Consider the following 23,197-nt stretch of genomic DNA (forward strand, 5'->3'; position numbering starts at 1 on the left):
AGGACAGAATGAGTTTTAGAAATATTTATGATGTATAGTCAGCATTTGCTGATCTTCTAGATGTGAGGCGAGAGTGCAAAAGAGATTCTTAATTTTTCTGTTTAACATCACCCCCAGCCAAATCTGTCATCCCCTCAGTGTTGGTATCATGAACTGAAATTGAGAGAATTCAGGAAAGGAGCAGGTTTGATGGGATGGTGGTGGTAGAGAGGAAGGAGCCACAGAGTGCAGTGTTAGACAGAATTTAGGAGATCAGGTAAGATACTAGGAAAAGGGTTATCTGGGGAGAATACTTTTCTTTTCTACTTTGTCTCCTAAGCAAAATTGTAAGCTTCTTGAGCGCAAGAATCATGTTTTTCTTTATCACCCACTGAGCCAGCACAGTGTGGAACTCTCTTAGTAACAGTAAGGTGCCTATCAAATATTTGCTTGATTAGGAGAAGAGATGGTGAGAGAAAATGCTTGCACATTTGAAGTGTACCCTAACTGACCATCTTGTGTATGGCCGTCTGATAGTGACCACAATAGGCAATTTTTGACCTAAGCTCACTTAACATTTGTTGCTTTGGGCTGATTTCCGGTTTTATGTATGTTTTAAATCTTGAAGGCTACACACAGTCCTAGTTTACCTGGTTTATCTTCAGGGAGAAGAGCTAGGTAACAGAGGACCAAAAGTGCGAGGAGAACTTACTTTTCACTGTATACCTGTTTAAGTCTACTTGGGCTGCTATAATAAAATACCATACACAAGTGGCTTATATACAGCAGAAATTTATTTCTCACAGTCCTGGAGGCTGGGAAGTCCAAAATCAGGGCACCTGCAGATTCAGTATCTGATGAGGACCCGATTCCTAGTTCATAGATGGCCGTCTTTTCACTGTGCCCTCACATGGCAGAAGTGGGGGATCACGCTTTCTGGCGTCTCTTTTGTAGGGACATCAAACCCATTCATGAGGGCTCTGCCCTCGTGACCTTATCACTTCCCGAAGGCCCCACTTCCAAATACTGTCACGGCAGGGATTAGGTTTCAACATAAGAGTTCTGGGGGGACACAGACGTTCTGTCTGTAGCAGCAATTTGTACACCCTAGCCCGAGACCTGGGATCAGCTATTTCTCCAAGGAGCACTAGGTTTTTTATTGGGGGTGGTATTTAGAAACCAAAATTTAGGTCTGCATAGTGCTTATTACTACTTAGTGTTTTTGCTTCTAGGCCTTTTAATTAGAAGAAATACATTCTTTAAAAAATTGTGAGGGTGATTAGAGATTAGGTTGTTTTGAGCCAACCCTACAGCTGGAAATAACTAGAAGAGCTAGATAAGTGGGGGGGCGGGTAGAGCTTAGTGGTAAAGTGCATGCCTAGCATGCACGGGGTCCTGGGTTCAATTCCCAGTACCTCTGTTTAAAAAAATAAAAAAACAAATAAATAAACCTAACATTACCTCCCTCCATTAAAATTTTTTTTTTAAGAAGAGCTAGATAAAAAGTGTAACTATTTGAAATCACTGAAAGCTACCAAGACCATGAAGAACTGTAAAAGCAAGATCCAAGAGAAGAGGGAAGCTCAACTACATGAGCCCAATTATTTGGGACCACTTTTCCCCTCAAAAGCAATCCTGTAATTCCTCAAGCACTGGTTGAGAAACAGAATTTGAGGAGAGCTTTTGACAGGCTCTGTGGTTAGAAGGGTTCAAAGATTGGAGTTTAGGCCACATCAAGAATAAGGGACCAAGATTAAGTACGTCCCCAGGGCTTTGGGTTGGGTCTCTGAAAGGATACACCTTACCAGTGACAGTGAGCTGGAAATAAACTGGCTTTTACAAAGACAGGTCCAGTTTCAGATCATCCCTGTCTCTAATTGGATTCATTAAGCTTAATTAAGAACCAGTTGCCAGGGTTCTTAGACTAGATGTTTGCCAGAAGGAAATTAATCTTTCTCTGGAAGAAGATAACATCATCTGAGACAAGTTTATCCTGTGGATTTCATATACAAAGATTAGAATTAAAAAAAAAAAAAAAAGAAATAAAAGACTTTGATTTATAGGAAGTCTTATGTATTTTGGATACCAAGTCTTTTAAATGGTTTTTCTTTGTTACATTTATATGATTACAAATATCTTCTCCAAATTTGTGACCTTTTTCCTTCCTTTAAATGGTGTTTTATGATACATAAAAATTCTTAATTTCAATATAGTTAAGAATATCATTCTTTTCCTCTATTGTAGATTTTTGTGTCTTGTTTAAGAAACCCTTTCCTAATCTGAAATCATAAAGGTTTTCTCCTATATTATCTTCTTAAAGTAACACAGTTTTGCATTCTATATTTAAGTCTTCAATCCACTTAATTAGTTTCAGTGAAGGATGGGAACAGAGATTCAATTGTTTTGTTTTTCCGTTTGGTTTACCATTTGTCTCCACACTATTTATGGAAAAGACCTTTTTTTACTTTCCTGTGCCTAGTTTGCTTGGCATGTAGTAGATTCTGTAAATGAACTTGACTCTAGATTCCTTGCAGTTTTCACAGCATACTGCCTAATTTACAATTTGATTTTTCTTTATACTGTACTCTTTGTTTATGTTTGGTTTAACCTATTAATTGTAAATGCTTTTCATTTATTACATTTATTTGGTTTAACCTATCAATTGTAAATGCATTTCACTTATTACTAAAACCCTGCTGGTATTAAATAGATTTGTTAAATTTTCTTTTTCCCAAAGGTTTTCAGTTTCCTGTTGTTGATTGTAGTGATCTTTACATTTATGATTCATGTTTGATGTATTTTCTTGCTCTCTTTGTACTGGACTGTATCTTACCCTAACAGACCATTAGAATCGCCTGGAGAGATTTGAGGTACTACCTATCATTTGGGCTCTAGTACCAGCCCAATTAAATTGGTATTGTTTAAGTGTCCCAGGTGACTTCTGTGTTCAGTCAGGTTGAAAACCCCAAGATCTGGGACATTGCTGGATAATTTTAGTTATTCCTATTTTCCTTACGTAAGTTTTTCTTTCACAAAATCCCTTTTGGTTTGGTACATTAAAAAAATATTTTGACTGGTTTTATGAACCTTTTTCTCTTTGACAGTTAAAAACATGTATAGAAAGTTTCTGTATATTTTCGGTAAGTGTTTTTGTTTTTGATGGTTGAAATTTATACCCCTTCTTCACGACACATATTCCATCCAGTTAAATTCAGCAGATAATTATTTAGCATCTGCTTTGTGCCAGACGTTGTGCAAGGGCTTGGTGAATAAGAAAAAGTCTTTGACCTTCTCGAGAGTACAATCTGTAATGTGTATACACATTAGTATATTAGTTATATATAATTATATTAGTTTAATACAATTAATGTAATGTTTACAAAAGAGAGGAGGTACAGGGTAGTGTGTAGTTATTCTGCAAGGGGGTTTAACCTACCTTAGGGGTCAAGGAAGGCCTCCCAAAGTAACATTAAGCTGAGACTTCAATACCAAGTTCAGAAAACATGTTCTTGAACTATTTTTCTGACTGTTGTTAACACTGGGGAAAGAAATATTTTCTGGTGATTGTGTGAAATTGTTCTTTCAGCTCGTTGCCAATTTCTGTGTAGTTACTGCTCCAGTTCATGCCTCAACGCTTCTGATTCTAGACATACTTCACCAAGTATAAACATAAGGTAGAATTTATCATATTTAAGTTGTTAATAAAATGGAGATTGAGCTTAACTAGCATTATCATGAAGATTTGAATTAGGTAATTTAAAAACTAGTTTGCTTCAGTTGTGGGGAAAAAAAGTCTATTTGTTATATGACCAGTTGAGTATATTTGTGTGGGTCTAATTCTAGGCTTTCTATTCTGTTCCATTGGTCTGTGTGTCTGTCTTTTGGCCAACACCACTCTGTCCTGAATCCTGTAGCTTTATACTATAGTCTTGAAATTGAGTAGTGGGGACTCCTCCAGCTCTCTTTTTCTTTGCTATTATCTTGGCTATTCCAGGGCATTTGCCTTTCCGTATAAAGTTGAGAATCAGTTTGTTGACATCTACAGAATAGATTCTGGTGATTTGGGAATTGCATTGAATCTTCAGATGAAATTGGGAAGAATTGATACCTTAATGATGAGTCTTTCAATTCATGAACATGGAATATCTCTCCATTTACTTATGTATTCTTTGATTTCTTTCATCAACCTTTTATAGTTTTCTGGTATACTGGAAAGCAGTTAACTTCTGTATATTAACCTTCTGTCCTACAACCTTGCTATACTTGCTCATTAGCTCCAGATTTTTTTTTTAATCTATATATAGAAAATCATGTCATCTGTGAAAAAGACAATTGAATTGCTTTATTCCAAATCTGTATACCTTTTATTTCCTTTTCTTACTGTACTTCATTACAATGTTGAATAGTTGTAGAAAGAGATGATAGCCTTCTGTGTTCTTGATCTTAGGGGGAAAGCTTCTAATTTTCTTGCCATTAATTACGATGTTAACTGTAGTTTGCGGGGAGGCGCAGTTTCTTAAAAATATTAAATTGAGGGGATTTCCTTTTATTCTGGTTTGTGGAGAGTTTTTATTGTAAGTATTAGATTTTGTCAAATGCTTTTTCAGTGTCAAGTCATTTTTCTTATTTAGCCTTATGGATTATGGTGATTGATTTTTCAGTGCTGAACCAGCCTTTCATACCTGAAATAAATCACACTTGATTGTTGTTTATAATTTTTAAATATGTTTTCATTCAATTTGCTAACATTTTGTTGAGGGTTTTTGCATCTATGTTCATGAAAGATATTGCTCTGTAATTTTCCTTTCTTGTAATGTCTTTATCTGATTTTCTTTTTCCCTTCTAATATATTTTTATTGAAGTACTATCAGTTTACAATGTTGTGTCAATTTCTGGTGTACAGCACAATACTTTAGTCACATAGAAACACACATTCGTTCTCATATTCTTCTTCACCATAGGGTACATTAGTATTTGCAAATCTCCAACTCCCAATTTATCCCTTCCCATCCCCTACCCCCGGCGGTAACTGTAAGTTTGTTGTCTATGTCTGTGAGTCTGTTTCTGTTTTGTAAATAAGTTCTTTTGTCTTTTCTTTTAGCTTTTTTTAGATATCACATATAAGTGATATCATGTGGTATTTTTATTTTTCTGGCTTACTTCACTTAGAATGACATTCTCCAGGTTCATGCATGTTGCTGCAAATGGCATTATTTTATTATTTTTTTATGGCTGAGTGGTATTCCATTGTATAAATAGACCACAACTTCTTTATCCAGTCATCTGTCGATGGACATTTAGATTGTTTCCATGTTTTGGCTATTGTAAATAGTGCTTCTGTGAACATTGAGATGCATGTGTCTTTCTGAATTAAGGTTCCCTCTGGATATATGTCCTGAAGTGAACAGTGCCTGGGACTAGCGGATGCTCAGTAAACATTTGAATGAATGTATGAGCCATTTCCTGCTCTGTCTGAAAGTTCTGGTTTGATTATAACAGTGTCTTCAAATTGCTTCATGTAGCACTCAAAATAATTTTTTGTACATGTGTACCCCTTTTTACAGCTAGCTGTAAGTCAATATTTTATATTTTTTTATCATAAGTTCAGATAGAGTTGCATAGGATAAAATTTTTGGCATATTGTAAATATTGTGTTTAAATAAAATTGTTACGTTACTCTTTTAAAAATACCACAGCAATTTGATACCTGTCAGTACTCATTTAAAACATGTACACACAAGTTCTTATTTATAGTCATTTTTCATTATTTTCTTTTTCTTGAAAAGAGACTTTCCATTTATTTCTTCTTCACTTCCATCTGTAGATTTCTCCTTAGTCTAATATTTTATGCTTGAAATAACTTATTAATCATCTTATTACACTTGAAACAAAAATACATACTTACCTTTTATGGTAAAAACACTCAGAAAACTAGGAATAGAAGGAAGCTTTCTTAACACGATAAAGGGCATTGATGAAAAACTACAGCTAACGTTATATTTTATTATACATTATTAATTGTGAAAAACTGAAAGCTTTTCCCCTGAGATCAGGAACAAGACAAAGATACCTACTTTTGCCACTACTATTCAACATTGTATTAGAAGTCCTAGCCAGAGCATTTGGGCAAGAGGAAGAAAAGGTATCCATGCTGAAAAGGAAGAAGTAAAAGTTTTTATTTGCAGATGACATGATTCCACAAATAGAAAACTCCAAAGAATCTTCATGCACCAGAAAACTAGTTATCAGTGAATCCAGCAAAGTTGAAAGTTTCAAGATAAATACTTAGAAACTTAGTTGTGCTTTTTACACTAGCAATGAAAAATATAAAAACGAAATTAAATATGTCATTTTCAGTAGCATCCTAAAGGATAAAATACCAAGGGATAAATTTAACCAAGGAAGCAAAACACTTTTACACTGAAAACTACAAAAAATTACAGAAAGAAATTCCAAGTTTACGGATTTCAAGACAATGTAGTTAAGATGGCTGTACCACCAAAAGTGATCTGCAGGTTCAGTGCAGTGGCTGTCATAATTCCAAATGCCTTTCTTGCAGAAATGGGAAAGTTAAACCTCATATTCATATGGTATATAACAGGTCCCAAATAGCTAAAACCATACTGAAAAAGCAAAACAAATTTGGAGGACTCACAGTTCCTGATTTGAAAACTTAACTACAAAGTTATAGTAATTGAAACAGTGTGGTATTGTTATAAATTCTATAAAGTTAGGCATGAATCAGTGGAATAGGATTGACAGTCCAGAAGTAAACCTGTACATCTGTGGCCACTTGATTTTCTATAAGGCTGCCGAGATTCAGTGTGAGGAGGATAGTCTCTTCAACAAATGGTGCTGGAGCAAGTGGATGTCCCCACGTAAAGGAATGGAGCTGGGCCCCTACATCACTTCATATACAAAAATTAACTCAGACTGGCTCAAAGACCCAAAGTGTTTGAACTAAAACCATAAAACTCTTAGAAAAAAACATAGGGGTAATCCTTCATGACCTCATATCTGGCAATGGATTCTTAGCTATGACACCAAAAGCACAAGCAACAGAAGGAAAAATAGACAAATTGAAATTCATCAAAATTAAAAGCTTTTGTGGATCAAAGGACATTATCAAGAAAGTGCAAAGATAACCTATAGAGTGGGAGATTATATTTGCAAATTATATATCTGATGAGAGTCTACGCTGAGAATATGTAAAGACCTCGTACAACTCAACAACAAAAAGACAACTGAACTTTAAAACGGATAGAAGAAAAAAATAGACATTTCTCCAGAGGAGATACACAAATGATCAACAAACATATGAAAAGATAGTCAACTTCATTGGTCATTAAGGAAATGCAAATCAAAATCACAATGAGGAACTATTTAAGCACATCCAACAGATTGACTGTAGTCAAAAAATTGGAAGATAACAAGCATTGGCAAGGATGTGGAGAAATAGAAACCCTTGTATATTGCTTGTGGGAATGTAAAATGGTGAAAAAGAGTTTTGGAGTTCCTCAGAAAGATAAAATAGAATTACCATATGATTGAGCAATTCCATTCCTAGGTATATACGCAAAAGAATAGAAAAAAGGTACTCAAATACTTGTTCACAGATGTTCATAGCAGCATTATTAACAGTCACCAAGACATGGAAACAACCCAAATGTCCATCAATGGATGAATAGATAAACAAGTCGTGTGGTATGTACATACAATGGAATATTATTCAGCCATAAAAAGGACTGAAGTATTGATAGATGCTGCAACATGGGTGAACCTTAAAAACACTATAGTAAATGAAAGAATCCAGACACGAAAGGCCACATACTGTTTGATTTCTTTTGGATGAAATATCCAAAATAAGCATATCGAAAGACATAAAAAAGCAAATTAGTTGACAGGGAATGGAGGGAATGGGGGAGGGTAGATATAGGGGAGGATTATTTACAGGGTGTAGTGTGTTCTTCTGACACGTTGAAAAAGTTACGAGACTACATAGAGTTGGTGATTGCACAACATTGTGAAGGTACCAAGTGCCACTGAATTGTACATTTTAGAATGGCTAAGTGTAGGGGGTTAGGGTATAGCTCAAGTGGTAGAATGTATGCTTAGCATGCACAAGGTCCTGGGTTCAATCCCCAGTACCTCCTCCAAAAAAAAAGTAAGCCTAATTACCCCCCAAAAATTAAAATAATAGAATGGCTAAGTGTAGTTTATGTGAATTTCACTTAAAATGTATGTAAATCTAACATTTATTTTTTTAAATTATATAACCATATAGTTTTAATTGCTTTAACATTTTGTTTGGGTAGAGTTATTACAGTTGTTGCCTCATAAATGTTTTATAGATTTTTTTTAACATTTTTTATTGATTTATAATCATTTTACAATGTTGTGTCAAATTCCAGTGTTCAGCACAATTTTTCAGTTATTCATGGACATATACACACTCATTGTCACATTTTTTTCTCTCTGAGTTATCATAACATTTTGTGTATATTTCCCTGTGCTATACAGTGTAGTCTATTCTACAATTCTGAAATCCCAGTCTATCCCTTCCCACCCTCCACCCCCCTGGTAACCACAAGTCTGTATTCTCTGTCTGTGAGTCTATTTCTCTATAGATTTTGTTAAATAATGATTTTAATTAAGTCATTAAAAGTGAAATTTGTTGGAAATGTGTCTTCTCTTAATACTATGGATTTTTTAATGCCATTTAGTTCATGTGTCCATGGTTGAGTGTTAAAGCGGTCAGCATCAGTTCCATCCCTGTTTTATGTTATTGTTATTTCAACCTTAAATTCCACAACCATTGTTTATCATAAAGGTGAACCTTGATCCTTAGGATGGGCTTATTGGTAGGATTTCTGGTAACAGTCATGGGCACCAGGGTATCAGACTTCTGGATTTGCAGGGACAGGGGTCAGCTACCAGCAGGGTCCAGTCATACTGGATGAGGGTGTCTTTGATCTTCTTGGGAGCCTATCCACGTATTTCTGGTGATAGATCACCGGGGTTTTAGAGATGGGACTGGTGGATTGTGCAGGTCTAAGCTGTGTGACCCCCACCCTTCACATGGACACTGAGGTCCAATTCAGCTAATTGCTCCTTGCCCAGAGGCAGAACCGGTGACGGTAGCATGTACTGCAGCCGTGCGTGGTTGGATCGTCTCTGGGGGTCACTGTTCACCTGATGAGACTGTTGCCCTCTTCGCAGTGTGCCACAGCGGTGGCCATCTTTTGCATCCTAAGACCTGGGCCAAAAGCAGAGGGCTTTTGGATGCCATTGGTGCAGGTGTAGACAAGAGATCCTCATTGTGAGGCTCCTCACCTGGAAGAAAGCCCTATTTTATGTTTTATTAAACTCAAGTGCTGAGATACATTGTTAATATAAATAAGTAGATGGTAGTGGAAAGAATTTTTTTACAACAGTGTCACTTAGTTCTTTGAACTTCTGTGTCATGTGCCAAAAAGCCCATATGGATTTAATGTAAAATTTAGTTTTAATGGTTTATCAGCTGACAACTCAGATTTTTCTTCCATATTTTTGAAAGTGAAGAATTAGGAAAAATGCATAAGAATTTGACGATCATTAGAGTCATTCACTGCTTTCTCAATGCCTACACTGCTATTTCTTAGGCTCTGTTTAGTGCTTCAGAGGTTTTTGCCTCTCAGGGAAATCTGTCATGGTAATAAGACACATAGGTTAGAGGAATATATTTCTTTTGTAAAATGGAAAAGCATTATTGTTAAAGGAGAGAAGGAAAAGGTGAACTCTTATGACGCAGGCAGAGCAGTTTTTAAAATAATTATGTATGGAAGTTGAAAATCTTCTGATGCTCAGAAAACCTTTCATAGCCCATGCACCTCTTGAAAAGTCTTTATATACCTGCAGGGTCCTGAACTCTCTCTGAGATCTTGTATAAAGTGCTTCTTACTGCCTTCAGATACGAGTCTTTCAATAGTTTGAGACTTCAATGTACTGTGAATAAAAAGATGAAAAAAAAATAGAATTTGGCCCTAAAGCTCTTTCTTTCAAAATGGCTTTATTGATTTTATTTTTAGATTGTGTCTGGAATAAATGTAGAATTAATGTAAATTTCTTTAAAATTTGGTGAATTGGGAGTATTTGCTTTTCTTATAATTTTCTAAAATTTTTCCCAGGTCAGTGAATGGTCATTGAAGATAAGAAAGGAAATGAGAGTTGTTGACAGGCAAATAAGAGGTAAATTACCATTTTACGTCTCCTATTCCTTATCCTTTTGGTATATTTTGCATTTGTAAAAATAAACTGCATCTCCATCTATAGGACATAGTTTTATATTAATTATTTATAACTGTCTTAATTTAAATTTTGCTTTCTAATTATTATAAGAAAAACAAGATATAATGAACTCAAAGACACTTTACATTTTAGAAGAACTAAATCTTTTCTCTGGCCTGGAATTCAGCTATTCAAAGTAGAAGGGCCATGTTCATTCAAGATTTCCTTGAGTCCAGGTTAGTGCTGGAAACAAAGCAGGCACTCACATTCTATGATAGATAGAGTAATGGCCTCCTAAAGATGTCATGTCCTAATTCCCAGAATCTGTGAATATATTATCTTACATGGCAAAAGGGAATGCGCAGATTTGATTAAATTAAGGATCTTGAGGTGAAGAGATTATCCTGGGTTATCTGGGTGGAAGGAGGGAATGGAGAGTTCTTGTTTAATGGGTTTGAGATTCAGTTTTGAAAGCTCTGAGGGTTCTGGAGACAGATGGTGGTAATGGTTCACTACAGTATGGATGTACTTAATACCACCGATTGTGTATTTTAAAATAGTTTAGGATAGTAAATTTTATGTTACGGTATTTTACCACAATGGAAAAAAATCTCCACTATTCCTAAAGCATATAATGTCTTCCCTCTAGTTGATGCGTGATGATACTTTTAATATGTTCAGGTTTTCCCTAAGTTGCAGGTTTTTATAAGTCATTAATGAATGTACCAAGATGGTGCTCCTGTAACTGTGGGAATACTAGGCATTGATGATCAGAGCAAGCTCTAGAATGCTGTACCAACAAATGTTTCAGTGCGCTTGCAAAAGCAGTTTTGAAATTTTGTCTGGTGTAGTAGGATTCACTTTTCTGTTCACTCTTACATCGCTTTAATTTTCTGGAAATAAGAATAGCCAGCACATGAGTTATTTTCATTTCATGAATATCCTCCTGTCTGTTTTCCTTTTTAACAGACACATTTAGATTACAATAAGGACAGATTTCAGCGCCAATGACTCTCCTGGTTTCCCCTTAATCTTTTGGTGCTTTGTGTTACGTTCTAAATTTAGATATCCAAAGAGAAGAAGAAAAAGTGAAACGATCTGTGAAGGACGCTGCCAAGAAGGGTCAGAAGGATGTCTGTGTGGTTCTCGCCAAGGAGATGATCAGGTCGAGGAAGGCCGTGAGCAAGCTCTACGCGTCCAAAGCCCACATGAACTCCGTGCTCATGGGGATGAAGAACCAGCTGGGTGAGGCGCGGCGCCCTGCAGCCCCCGCCCCAGTCCGATGCTCTTCAGTCGCTGTCACGCTGATCTCCTTGGACAGGAGGAGCAGTCTCGGCTCTGGTTTTTATTCTTCATGTTGTCTTAGTTGAGGTGTTACACAAATGCAAACTGTCCTTATTACGCTCATTTTAATTTTATTATTATTTTATTTTGCCAGCGTTGTTGAAGTAATGGAAAAATCTATATATAAATACACTTTGTTTAGAATTTAGACTGTATTTCCTCAAGTGAACAATGTTGTAAAGTGAGCTGAGAGTTGAGTTATAGGAATGAGAAGTGGGTCCATACCTTGGAAGGAGGATGAAGGAAACAGTTTCCTCCGTCCCCGGCTCAAGGACACCCAGGCAGGATTTTAAATAGTTTGTCTTTAGCTGTCACTCACCTCCTTTTCTCCCTCAGCTCTGGCTCTCAATCTAGTGGTTTCTTAATCTTAGGAACCTGCAGGCCATGTGATGGGTATTTAGCATATATTTGAACTGTCACTCTAATTTTTTAAAACTCATTATAATATTTAAAATACAAATAAATATGATTTAGTTTCCTTTCAGTGTCCAGTATAATACTGTTTGTGACCTTTCACAGGCATCTGTCTCCAGGTCAGTGACAGCTTGGTTCATAGGTTAAATTTCATATCCAGTTGGTTTCTTTTCTTACTTAATTTCTGTTAAGTGAAAAAATCGTAACTCAGAATTATAGTTCTTTGAGAATGGTAGCAAGTGACTGTCAGATAGTAGACCAAGTACAGACTCAGAAATTACAGGGAGCTTTTTCACTAAAAAATACCCTCGACTGTCGGTTTCCATATTGCTGAGTACGTCACACTCAGGAATTAGAAGACTTGAATGTTTCAGTTTGGAGGCTGGTGCCAAATGAGCACCTAATCCATAACTGGTTGTATTTGGCTCGGAAGGTGCTTCTTTATGTTCAAGTTTAACATTTGGATGTGCTTTTTAATATGCTTAATAGTGAATGATACGAGTTTCTTTCTCCAAATACTGAAGAAAATGACCCATGGATTGAGAAAGAGTAAAAAGTAGGACAAACTGTACTGTATCTTCTTACCTTTTAACAGCTGTGTTATTTCAGCCCAGAAGTGATGTATTTGGGCTCTTTAAATGTTGGATATATAACCTAGGTATATGCCTTTTGGACAGACCAAGTATTCAGTACCATGAAGAAGTAGTCTGATCTTACCTGTCATTTTGAAAGCTTAACCGAACATAGTTGTCTTTTATCGCTGTCATTGAAAGTTTCACTTACTCCCCCCTTTTTGTTGCAGCCTGCTGAACATGTTCAGTTGACCAAGATTAGCTAATTTTTATATTTTTCAGTATTTCCTTTACTGAATCAGCATTAGAAAATATATGGTTTATTTTGCCTTTTTCCCCTCCTATGAATAAAGTATTGTATGCACAGACTTTTTCTCCCCAGTTGCAAAGATAAAATGGCACACAGGATAAAATACTGGATGCTTATGTAGCTAACACTCAGAACAAAATTTGACATTTTGTTATATTTGCCTCAGTCTTTATATTATAAAAGAAAGAAAGCAGTATTACTTAAGTTGAAGCTTCTTTCATATGCCTTCCTAATTCTATTTCCTTCTCTTTCATCCCCCCCAGAGAGAACTACTATCATGAATATTAAAATTTGTATAAATGGTATTCTATACATACCATTCTGCATTTTTTTTTACATTTATCATTATGTTGTTGAGACATAACCCATAATGATAAATACATTTTTAACTCCTGGATGGTATTCCATCCTATGAATGTATCACATTTTATTTTTTCTCTTCCCCTATTGATGGACTTTTAAGCTGTTTTCAATTTTTACTATTACTAACAGTGCTGCTGTGAAGAATGTCTTTTCAGTTTTGCACATGTATTTCTTGAGGACAGTTAAATCCTTGGAAGTAGAACTGCTGGGTTAAAAATAGCTGGGTTGAAATTTTGCTAGAATTGCAAAATTGCTCTCCAAAGAGGCCTTACTAATTGGTATTCCCACCACCATCAGCAGCAGAGAGCTCTTTTTTCCCTACCTTTCCACCAACCCTTGTCAGTCTTTTTAGTTTTTGAGAAGTGTTGTAACAGTTCTCTGGGAACTAGTGGGCTTGATCACTGCCTTCTGCTCACCTTTTCTTCCTATGTACTGATTCCAAAATACCTTTTCAAGCAATTGTAGCTCACAAGTATTAATCTACATGAAAAAGAATCTCTTCTCCTGTAGCCTGTACTTTCAGTGGTGAACATAACCATGAGTCTGTTATCCTTTAAATATATATCCATAGCAACATACTGTGTTGTTTATTTCAAATATGTATCATTTTGTGGCTTTATCACGTCTGAAAAGTAAAATATCTGCCCTTTGATACTTACGTGTTGAAGTGCGCCTGGGCTCCGTCCCAGGTCCTCTGCTCTTTTCCACCTTTCCTCTCTCTCCGAAGGTGATCTCATCTAACCTCCTGCCTTTAAATGCCATCGATTTCCAAATTTTTATCCTTGGACCTGACTTTATTGCCTAGTGTATAGTTGGCATCTCCACTCATATATAAGTATGTCAAACTAGTACGCCCGTGCAAAAATCTTGGCTGGTTTTACTTCATCTGTATCTCCACCTGCTCCCTATGGTTTCCCGTGGGAGCCCAAGACATTGTATAATTTCATCTGTAGATATTTCCACATGGATTTCTAAAATACAAAGTTTCCATCCCTTCAATTCCTTGGTCCTTTTCTCAGATACGTTCATATGATCATTTCCTTCCCAGTGTATTTTCTGTTTGTTTCTGAAAGGAAGAGATTTGAGTCAGTTGTTAGATTTCCCAGACTGATCCTTTAATATTTTTTATCTTTCCTAGTTTCCATTTTGAAAATAGTAAGAGTACCTTCCTCCTAGGATGGTTGTGAGACTTAATTCAGTGCATGACACACGCTGTACACGTAGGTTCTAAATATTGTCATTATCATCATTGGTTTTGTCTTTGTGTTCTGCTTCCTGAGAAATTTGTTCAATTTTATTTTCCATTTCTTCTCTTGAATTCTTTATTTTGACTCCCTTAATTTTAATTTTCAGGAAAGAGTTCTCTGATAGTTCTTTTTTTTTAAAAAAAAAATCAGCTGTCCTTATTTCACAGATACAATTTGTTCTTTATTATTGATAGTCTTAAAACATTTTTTTTTCTTATGTTCTTTGCATTGTCTTTCAGAGCTCCTTTTCCCTGCCACCCCTTTCGTCCTTATCTCTGTCCTCTTTTTTAAGAAAACGAGAGAGAGGGAGGGAAGGGAGTGGGGAGGAGGAGTAAGAATCGGTTTCAGGAGGACCCTCCAGTCTTCTCAGGGAGGTAGACAGAGCGACAAAGAGCAACCTGATAAGTCATGTAATAAATCCATTTCCTTTCACCCCTATGTGCCAGATCCATTGCTGGGCACCAGGGATAAAATAGTGGACATTACATTGCCCCCTAGGTATGGAGTGAAAAACAAATAGTCAGATACATTTAATAAAAATCAAAATACCTAATAATAATAAATAATAAACCTAATAATCAAATAAATGGATATTTATAAATGCAACCGGTGATGAGCACTAGGGGACTGTGAAAAGGGGACGCAGTCCAGGTGGCTCCTTCCAGGCACTGCTGTTACCTGGAGGAGGATGAGTGATTAAGTGTGTGTGTGTTGGGGGTGTTGTTCCAGCCAGGGTGTCAGCCAGCATGTGTGAGGGCTCTGGGGCCAAAAAGAACTGTGTGCTCAACCACAGGAGGAAGTTCTGGGAGGCTGGGGGACCTGTGAGCAAGGGGGAAGGGTGGCCGGAGAGGATGAGCAGGGCAGTGACACAGCAGTTGTCACAGCTGTGAGGAAAGCATGTGGCTTTTCAGAGACAGGTTCAGACTGAGACGTGCTGGGGCGATGCTGCACGTAGTCTGCAGCGGGAGTTCAGAGGAAGAGCTTGGGGGAGAACCAGAGAGGCCTCTGGGTGGAGGGATCAGGCTGCACAAAGGCACAGGGGAAGCAGGTCGGGCTGTGTCCTGCACTTGGCTCGGTTTGACAAGAGTGCAGGAGAGAGGGCATCGGGAGGTGAGGCTAGAAAGGTGATCTGGAGCCAGAGCTTTGAGAGCTGAGATTTCATTTCCTAGGCAGTGGAGGCCGCAGGTGCAGGGAGGCACTGATGCAGCAAGCCGGGAGGCAGTGGGCCCCGCAGGGCGATGGGCAGGGCCGGAATGGGCTCGCCTAATGGGACGAGTGGCAGAGAGGACACTTGGTTTTGACTTTCCAGTGTATAGCATACACTTATTTTGGCCTTTTGAAAGTTCACTTCCCCAATTATTTTTGACTGGTTATCAAACTAAATATTGTTGGAATTAGTTTTATTGCTAAGTTCATTTTTGTGTCCTCTTTTCCCCATAATACTGACTTTTCCTTTTCTTGTTTAACACTCAGAAATTTATACCTTTTCCAAAATACAAATGTTTCAGTATCTAAGACTTGTCATGCCATTTTTTTCTGTCATCTATCTTTTTTATTTTTTATTAATTCAGCTCAAAAAAGTTTATTGAGCACATGTCATATTCAGCCACTCTCTCTGGGATACAGACTCAGGATGCAAATTAGGATAAAACATGGGCCTGTGTAGACATCAAACTTTTATCATTCAAACAGAACTGCACAGAATTGGCTTTATTTTTAACTCTTCTTCCAATCCCTTACCTTTTTACAATAATCAATAGTAACTTTAACATTTCAGAATTTCTGTCTTTCTTGTATCATTATAATAGTATATATAATTTATTATTTACTTCAGTCATATAGATCCTTGACACCTACTCTGTAATTGTACTGATCTTAATAAGTAAATATTTTACATTCCCTTTCCAATGTCAGGGGAAATGAAGTATTCTCTGCAAGCAGCAAACTTCTTTACTCCTTAGGAATAATCACAAAGTTGTGTGTGTCGCAGACAGGCATTTCCCTGGTCACTCGTGTTTCCTTGTGTCTTGTTTTCCTTACGTGTGACAGCTTCCTGGAGTCTGGATTCAGGCAGAGGTAGATGGTGGTGACTCCCAGCGTAGCTGAAGGCCCTGTGTTCCAGTTTTGATAAAAAACTGGGTGTGAGGCAGTTCTCAGAACTTTAAGTCTCATGAAATTTCAAAACAGATTTGAAGGGTTTGGCTGCCAACTCTTTATTTTGATGTGTTAAAAGACTTTTGGGGGAAAATGATCATTTGCTACTACCATGATTTCTTATAGAGAATATATAGTGTGTATATGATCTCAGACTACAGGAAAATTTTCACAACTGGGGAGCTGTAACTGACACACTTTCTCTCATTTCCTGCGAACCAGAGGCAGGTTCCTCCCAGAGCAGCCACCATCTGTAGGCTGGTGTAAGGGGGCCACCACTTGAGTAGCCTAGAGCCTGCTCTTCCAGTGTGGCCCTGGCAAGGCCTCGAGCCGTTCCTCCTGTGTGTGACATGTCCTTGGTGTCACAGTTGTTCCTAGCTGGCTTCCTTCCCTAAAGGTCAGACGCAGGCCTTGAGGCCATTCTCCAGATCGGCTGTTTGGTGTGGGTGCTTGGAGAATCTGGACCTGTTGTAGCCAAAGTAGCACACAGTTTAGAAAAGCCACTCTCAGTCGGCCAGCACAGTAATGTATTCTGCAGGTATATAAATAGCTTTGGGAGTCCGCCCACTACTGCTGCCTTTTATTAGAATAGCTTGCGGTTTGACTGTCTTTCTTTATTCCATCCTGCGTCACATTCTGTTGAGCAATCCTGTTACTTTCCCTTTCAGCCGTTTTGCGAGTGGCTGGTTCCCTGCAGAAGAGCACAGAAGTGATGAAGGCCATGCAGAGTCTTGTGAAGATCCCAGAAATCCAGGCCACCATGCGAGAGCTGTCCAAGGAGATGATGAAGGTGACCTGGGGCTGACCCCGCATCCCACTCCAAAGCACTAAGAGTCACTCTCAGCAAGTGGCAGGGGGTCTCCAGGGCTGGGCAGGAATAGACAGACCACTGTTACCAGACGGAAATGATTTTGCAGACAGAGAAGTGGCTGTTAATGCTGGTTGAAACCATCTGAGCTGAGCATGTCAGAGGCTGGGTCAGATTGCCAGACTGTTCCTTAGAAGAGTGTAAGTTATAATATACCCAGGCCTCTGGGCGAGGTGGGGGATCCAGGGAGCAATGTCTAGGATTCAGGGAGCTAGGGTTTATGAGGACATGAACAAGGAAACAGGAAAAACCCCAGGTTCATCTGTTGGATCCAGGGGCGTGTCCGTGAAGCTGGCAAGGGGGTGGTTCTAGACCAGGGGTCAGCAAATGTTTTTGTAAAGAGCTGGATACTAAACGTATTTTCTACTTTATGGGCCACACATCTCTGTTGTAACTACTCAGCCCTGCTTTGTAGCGTGAAGGCAGCAGTAGATAATATGTACACAAATGTGCACGACTGTGTTCTAATAAAACTTTATTTATAAAAGTAGGCAGTGGACTGGGTTTGGCCCACAGGCTGTAGTTGGCTGACCCCTCTTTCAGACGAGAACCCAGTAGAAAGCAGTAAACACCTGCCCCCCCCCACCCCCCGGATCGGGGCCTGGCAGGGACCTATACTGGTGCCTTCCAGTGGGAGCCAGGGCTCAGCAGGGCACAGCTCTGAGCCCACTGCCGGCCAGCGGTACCACACACAGGCTGTGCTGGAGTCTCCCCAGCCCCCGTTTTACACGGCAGTAGGAAGCTGAGACTTCAGGTGCCAGGTCGCTTCCCTGAGGGACCTTGGTAGTAAGTGACAGATCTGGGGTGGGGCACACAGGTGCCTGAGCTGCCTCAAATTCTTGTGTACAGTCTGTGCATAGAAATAGCCACCTTTCCTCCTTGGGAATTTTATGTATGAACTTGACTGTATACAGGGCTCTAGGGCATGGAAGAGAGGGACTGGAGGAGAAAACCGATGGAACAGAAAGGCAGCACGAGAAGCCCGGAGCCCAGGTCTTCGGAATGAGAAATCCCGGGGCAGGCAGTAGGAGAACCCGGTCAGCTGGGTGTGTCCTTCAGAAGCGGTGTGCGGACGTCCATCCCCCGAGTTTGGTACCTGCCATCTAGGACCGGCTCACTGGGCAGTTCTTGGAGTGACTTCAGGCCTGCTCACTCTGACTCTTGCAGCCTCCAGGGTCTGAGGGGGGAAGCCTTTGTTTTTTTGGTATGCGGGATCTTTTTCAAAAAAGTTCCTGAATCCTGAACATAATACAAATGTGGAGGAGGGCCTGCATGTGGTAGACAGTAAACATTCCCTGAACTTATCCGGGGATGCATCCCCCGGTTCAGACTGAAACCTCGAGGGGGCCCTGGCTCGTCGAGGGCCGGGACATGATCTTAGTCACTCCGTTTGTCTCCAGACCTAGCCTGCTGTGCCGCACAGAGCGGGCACTGGCAAATGGCTGCTGGTTGGATGAATGAATTGGATAAATGAATGGCCACTTGTGCCTCCAAGCTGTGGAGGGCTGTTCAAGTCCGGGTTCCTGTAGGCTCTTCTAACCTGCTTAGTATGTATGGACCCTCTTCTACAGTAGCCTCCAGCACCAAGATGACATCCATTCACCCAGGCCAGAGGGCTCCATATGTGACCTTGAAAGTGACTGTATTTATTTGTCCATTTTGGTCTGAGAATGGGCAGAATGTGGTGCTGGCTAGAGTCATGTCATTGAGAGTCACTTGAGTGGTCTGACCCAAAAGGCAGGCAGGAGAGGAGAGGGCCTGCGTTAAATCTGGTGCCATCAGCGCGGTCAGTGAGAGCCCTACCCTGCCTGAGTGCAGGGGAGCCAGGGCCGGAACTGCCACCTGTGACCTTCTACTCATATGACACTGCTCAGCCAGGAAGACTGCAGGGCCTGCTTGTGTTGGCCGGTGTTAGGGAGCGTTCTTCTTGTGCCTGTAGTGGCGCTGTGTGACCTTGAGAACAGAGGAGGCTGCCAGGCACCGGGCTCCCAGTGGACAGTGTGGGCACTGCCTTTCTGGTCCAGAAATGCAGTCTTGTCAGTTATCTCAGGCTTTGGTGAATTGATTCATCCTAGCCAGACCCACCAGACTGACCCTGTGCCAGCAGCTATGACTTGGACAGCTCTTTTCGGGGTTTCCTGGAGCCCCCCGGGCTCTTGGTATTTGTCATCATAGTGCCTACCTACTCCAGCCAACTTTCAGACTGTGTTTCAACTCCTGCACTCATAGATTCGCGATGTTCAGGTAAATGCTTCCTAAGACAGCACACTCTCATCCCAGCAAGTTGTTCCCTGTGCACTGCCATTATCATCCGAGTTACTTTGTGAAGCTCTGCTGCTGGAGGCCCCTCTCCAACCTTGGTGCGAAATTTGGAGAGCAGTGTCTCTTTGGCCTTTTGCCTTCCTGCAAAGAGGGTGGACGGCACCCAGTGCTTCCTGTGGCCAGCTGTCTGCGGGTCAGCACTTGAAAGGTTGGACTCGACTTGGGCCAGCAGAGCTCGGCTGGTGCTGGACCCATAGGTGTGTCTGCTGGGAACAGATTGAACCGTTGCGGGAAGTGACGTGGTTTATTCTGTGTTTAGGCTGGGATCATAGAAGAGATGTTAGAGGACACTTTTGAGAGCATGGACGATCAGGAAGAAATGGAGGAAGCAGCAGAAATGGAAATTGACAAAATTCTGTTTGAAATCACAGCAGGTATGACCTGAGATCTTCCTCTTTCTCTCCTCTTACGGTGGTTCTTCCCACGTTCACAAAATTAACTGCTAGCTTTTTCTTTAGGCTGTAACTCCCATACTTCTACATTTCTTATTTTAGATTATCAAGTTATTACTTGAAAAAATAAGGATGGTGTCTATAACCATCTTTTAAAAAATGCAGAGATAGACTGACTTTTTGCTCTCACACATTGCTGTTGGGAGCTTAACGTGGTACAGGCTTTCCTGGCAGTTCGGCAGTAACTGTCTGAAACTCTTGACCTGAGCGTGGCCTCTGGGAGGTTACCCTAGCAATTAAGGATGTACTGAAAGAGTTAACTCGAGGATGTCCGTAGTAGCATTATTTATGATATCGAAAAGTTTGAAACAAGCTGAATGCCCAATAATAGAATATTGGTTGAGTTAATTATGTTACACCTATTATAATGGAATACCTCATAGTTAAGATAGATAACACAGAAAGGTATTTATTGACGTGGAAAGATGTTCCCAATATATTATGTGAAGAAAGCACTGTTACTGAAATACAGACTTTTGTTTTAAAAAACATACCGACAGAAAAAGTCTGAAAGGGGGATAAAGAAAAGCAGTAGTTATCTCTGAGTGATGGGTAATGAGGTTTTAAACTTTTTTACTTCTGAATTTTCTGTTTAATAAAAAATTAAACTGACAAGATTTAACTCTTGTTTATTTATATGTTTTAAACTTTTGGGAAAAAGATGACTACTTACTCCAGAAAAACAGTTTATGAAGATTTGGAAACAATTGAGTTTTACTGAGAGAGAATATTTAACATCTTCATAAATCTTGAAAATTAAGTACTCAGTGGTGTTTAGGAATTCGGATCAAGAGCTTGAGAACCCAGATTTTTAAAGTCTGAATTCTTAGTCATATGACGTTGGTGTCGTTAGAAGCTGGTGTTGGCACGTTCGTCGCAGTGAGCAGAACTCCACGGCCTTTCATCGCCCCTTTTCTTTCCTGTCAGACTGACCAGGTGTGAAAGGCAAGGGGGATGAGGGACCGCCTCGCTGATCTGTGTGCCGTCTCTTTGCAGGCGCCCTGGGCAAAGCCCCCAGTAAAGTGCCCGACGCCCTCCCGGAGCCCGAGCTGCCGGGGGCCATGGCCGCGTCGGAGGAGGAGGAGGAGGAGGAGGAGGAGGCCTTGGAGGCCATGCAGTCCCGCCTGGCCACGCTGCGCAGCTAGGGCTGCCGCCGGGAGCCGGGGCACCCGGGGCGCTGGGCCCCCCACGCCGCCGGGCCCCGCCCTGCCGCGCTGTCACACTACACCTCCCGGGGGTGGGGTGGTGGGGGGGGCGCCGCGCCCCGAAGAGCGGGCTCTGCTCATCTCTCGTCGCTCTCTGCGGAGGCTTGGGGATCTCGGTAGGACTGTGCTTGAGAGGCAGTGTAATAAATGCACCCTTTCCAGGAGCACATACAGAAGTATCTTTTTCTGGGTGAGGGCAAAGAAACCTGTCTTCTTGCGAAGCTCTTCCAAATTGATTGCCTGAATTTTGAGGACTCTGTACATTTTTTCTTTTTTTTGCCTGTAAAACACTATATAAATGGATTTTAATAAATTTCTGCTTTAACACATGGTCTCATTGTAGATTGTCAGGCACAATGGACTTTCATGGTGTTTGCTGTCCCAAATTACTTCGTATGTTGGCCTTTGAAAGAGAAGACGTGCGGCAGCAAGGCATTATGGGACTTGGAAGCTCAGCAGAAGGGGCTTCTGCTCTGTGGGCGCTGCAGCCCAGCCTTCACAGATGTGGTGTGCGAGCCACTCCTCTGCTTTTTGTCGTCTGTGTAACCAAAAGGACGCTTGGGAATTGTGCGCCCTTGTCTTGTCGGCTGGAGGGCTGTATTGTGTACGTCCTGAGGCGGGTGAGTGTGCATCCGTAGCTTTCCTTCCTGCAAATTGCAGACGGCGGTGAGATTCGGACTCTCTCACCCTCTGACTGCCTTCCCTGCGCTGAGCCGCTTGCTTTGGGTGCATGAGCCATGGGCATACACGCCAGTGCTTTCTCAGAGCCAGGAGCTGACCGGTGAGAGCCAGGGTGTGGTCATGCATTATAAACAGTGCTCGCACATTTCCAAGTTACGTTTTTAAATAATTCAGCAGTAACAATTCATATTTGTATGTTTTTGACACTTTACAAAGTCATTTAACATATGTGATTATTATCTTCACCAATTAGGAGAACAGCCCAGCTTGCTGAAGTGACACATCCTGAATCACAGTCATGAACTGGCAGAACTGGGGTTCAGCCCACGTCCCTCTGGTCCAAGTCTTGTTGCCCTAAACTAACCAGGTAGGAAAATCACCCAGCCGCTCCCTCACAGGTTGGTTTTTGTAGATTGTATAGAGAAACCCTGATGTGTCAGATGTTGCTACAGTGAGGGACTTCTAGGCTCATCCTGCAAAATGGGAATCTTGAATCCATTGGACCATCCTGTTACTCCTCACTTCATCTTCAGGACACAGTTTGTTTCTTAAGTAAACATTATTTTTAGGGAAGTTTTAGGTTCAGAGCACAACCGAGCAGAAACTGTTGGATTCCCATGTATACCTCTTTCCCTGACACACGCCCAGTTTCTCACTTGTACGTATTGACATCTCGCCACAGAAGTACATTTATTCCTGGAATCGTAGAGTATGTAGCCCTTTCATACTGTTTGCTTACTCTTAGTAGTGTGCGTGTAAGTTTCCTCCATGTCTTTTCCTGGCTTGACAGCTCATTTCCTTTTAGCGCTGAATGATACTCCACTGTCGGCATGCACTACACTGTCGATTCACTCTCTGAAGGACATCTTGGTCACTGCGAAGTTTTGGCAGTTAGGAATAAAGCTGTGCATGTCTGTGTGCAGGTCTTTGGGTGGACACGTGTTTCAGCTCATTTAGGGGAATACCATGGAGCACAGCTGCTGGATCGTATGGTAAGAGTGCGTCTAGTTTTGTAAAACA

The 23,197-nt window shown here is 40.4% G+C and overlaps 1 protein-coding gene and 1 pseudogene across 4 annotated transcripts in view; one reads left to right on the plus strand and one right to left on the minus strand.

Annotated features, from left to right (window-relative positions):
• The window catches only part of LOC105104171 (E3 ubiquitin-protein ligase RNF103), a 54,566-nt gene extending 32,743 nt beyond the window's left edge, over window positions 1-21,823 (plus strand). For 3 of the 4 annotated variants that reach the window (XM_010997852.3, XM_031441301.2, XM_064481938.1), the window contains 5 exons: window positions 10,146-10,206; window positions 11,311-11,490; window positions 17,318-17,439; window positions 20,099-20,213; window positions 21,288-21,823. In XM_010997852.3, the coding sequence (XP_010996154.2) occupies window positions 10,146-10,206; window positions 11,311-11,490; window positions 17,318-17,439; window positions 20,099-20,213; window positions 21,288-21,436 (627 nt within the window). In that variant the 3' untranslated portion in view covers window positions 21,437-21,823. Of the gene's footprint in view, window positions 1-3,565; window positions 3,654-10,145; window positions 10,207-11,310; window positions 11,491-17,317; window positions 17,440-20,098; window positions 20,214-21,287 lie in introns of all 4 variants that reach the window. The other variant, XM_064481937.1, reaches the window with a different exon arrangement.
• Window positions 8,910-9,298, minus strand: LOC116149560 (small ribosomal subunit protein uS9-like; annotated as a pseudogene).
• Window positions 21,824-23,197: the final 1,374 nt, after the last annotated feature.

The sequence above is a fragment of the Camelus dromedarius genome, chromosome 33 (genome assembly GCF_036321535.1).
Source record: "Camelus dromedarius isolate mCamDro1 chromosome 33, mCamDro1.pat, whole genome shotgun sequence".
Taxonomy (NCBI): domain Eukaryota; kingdom Metazoa; phylum Chordata; class Mammalia; order Artiodactyla; family Camelidae; genus Camelus; species Camelus dromedarius.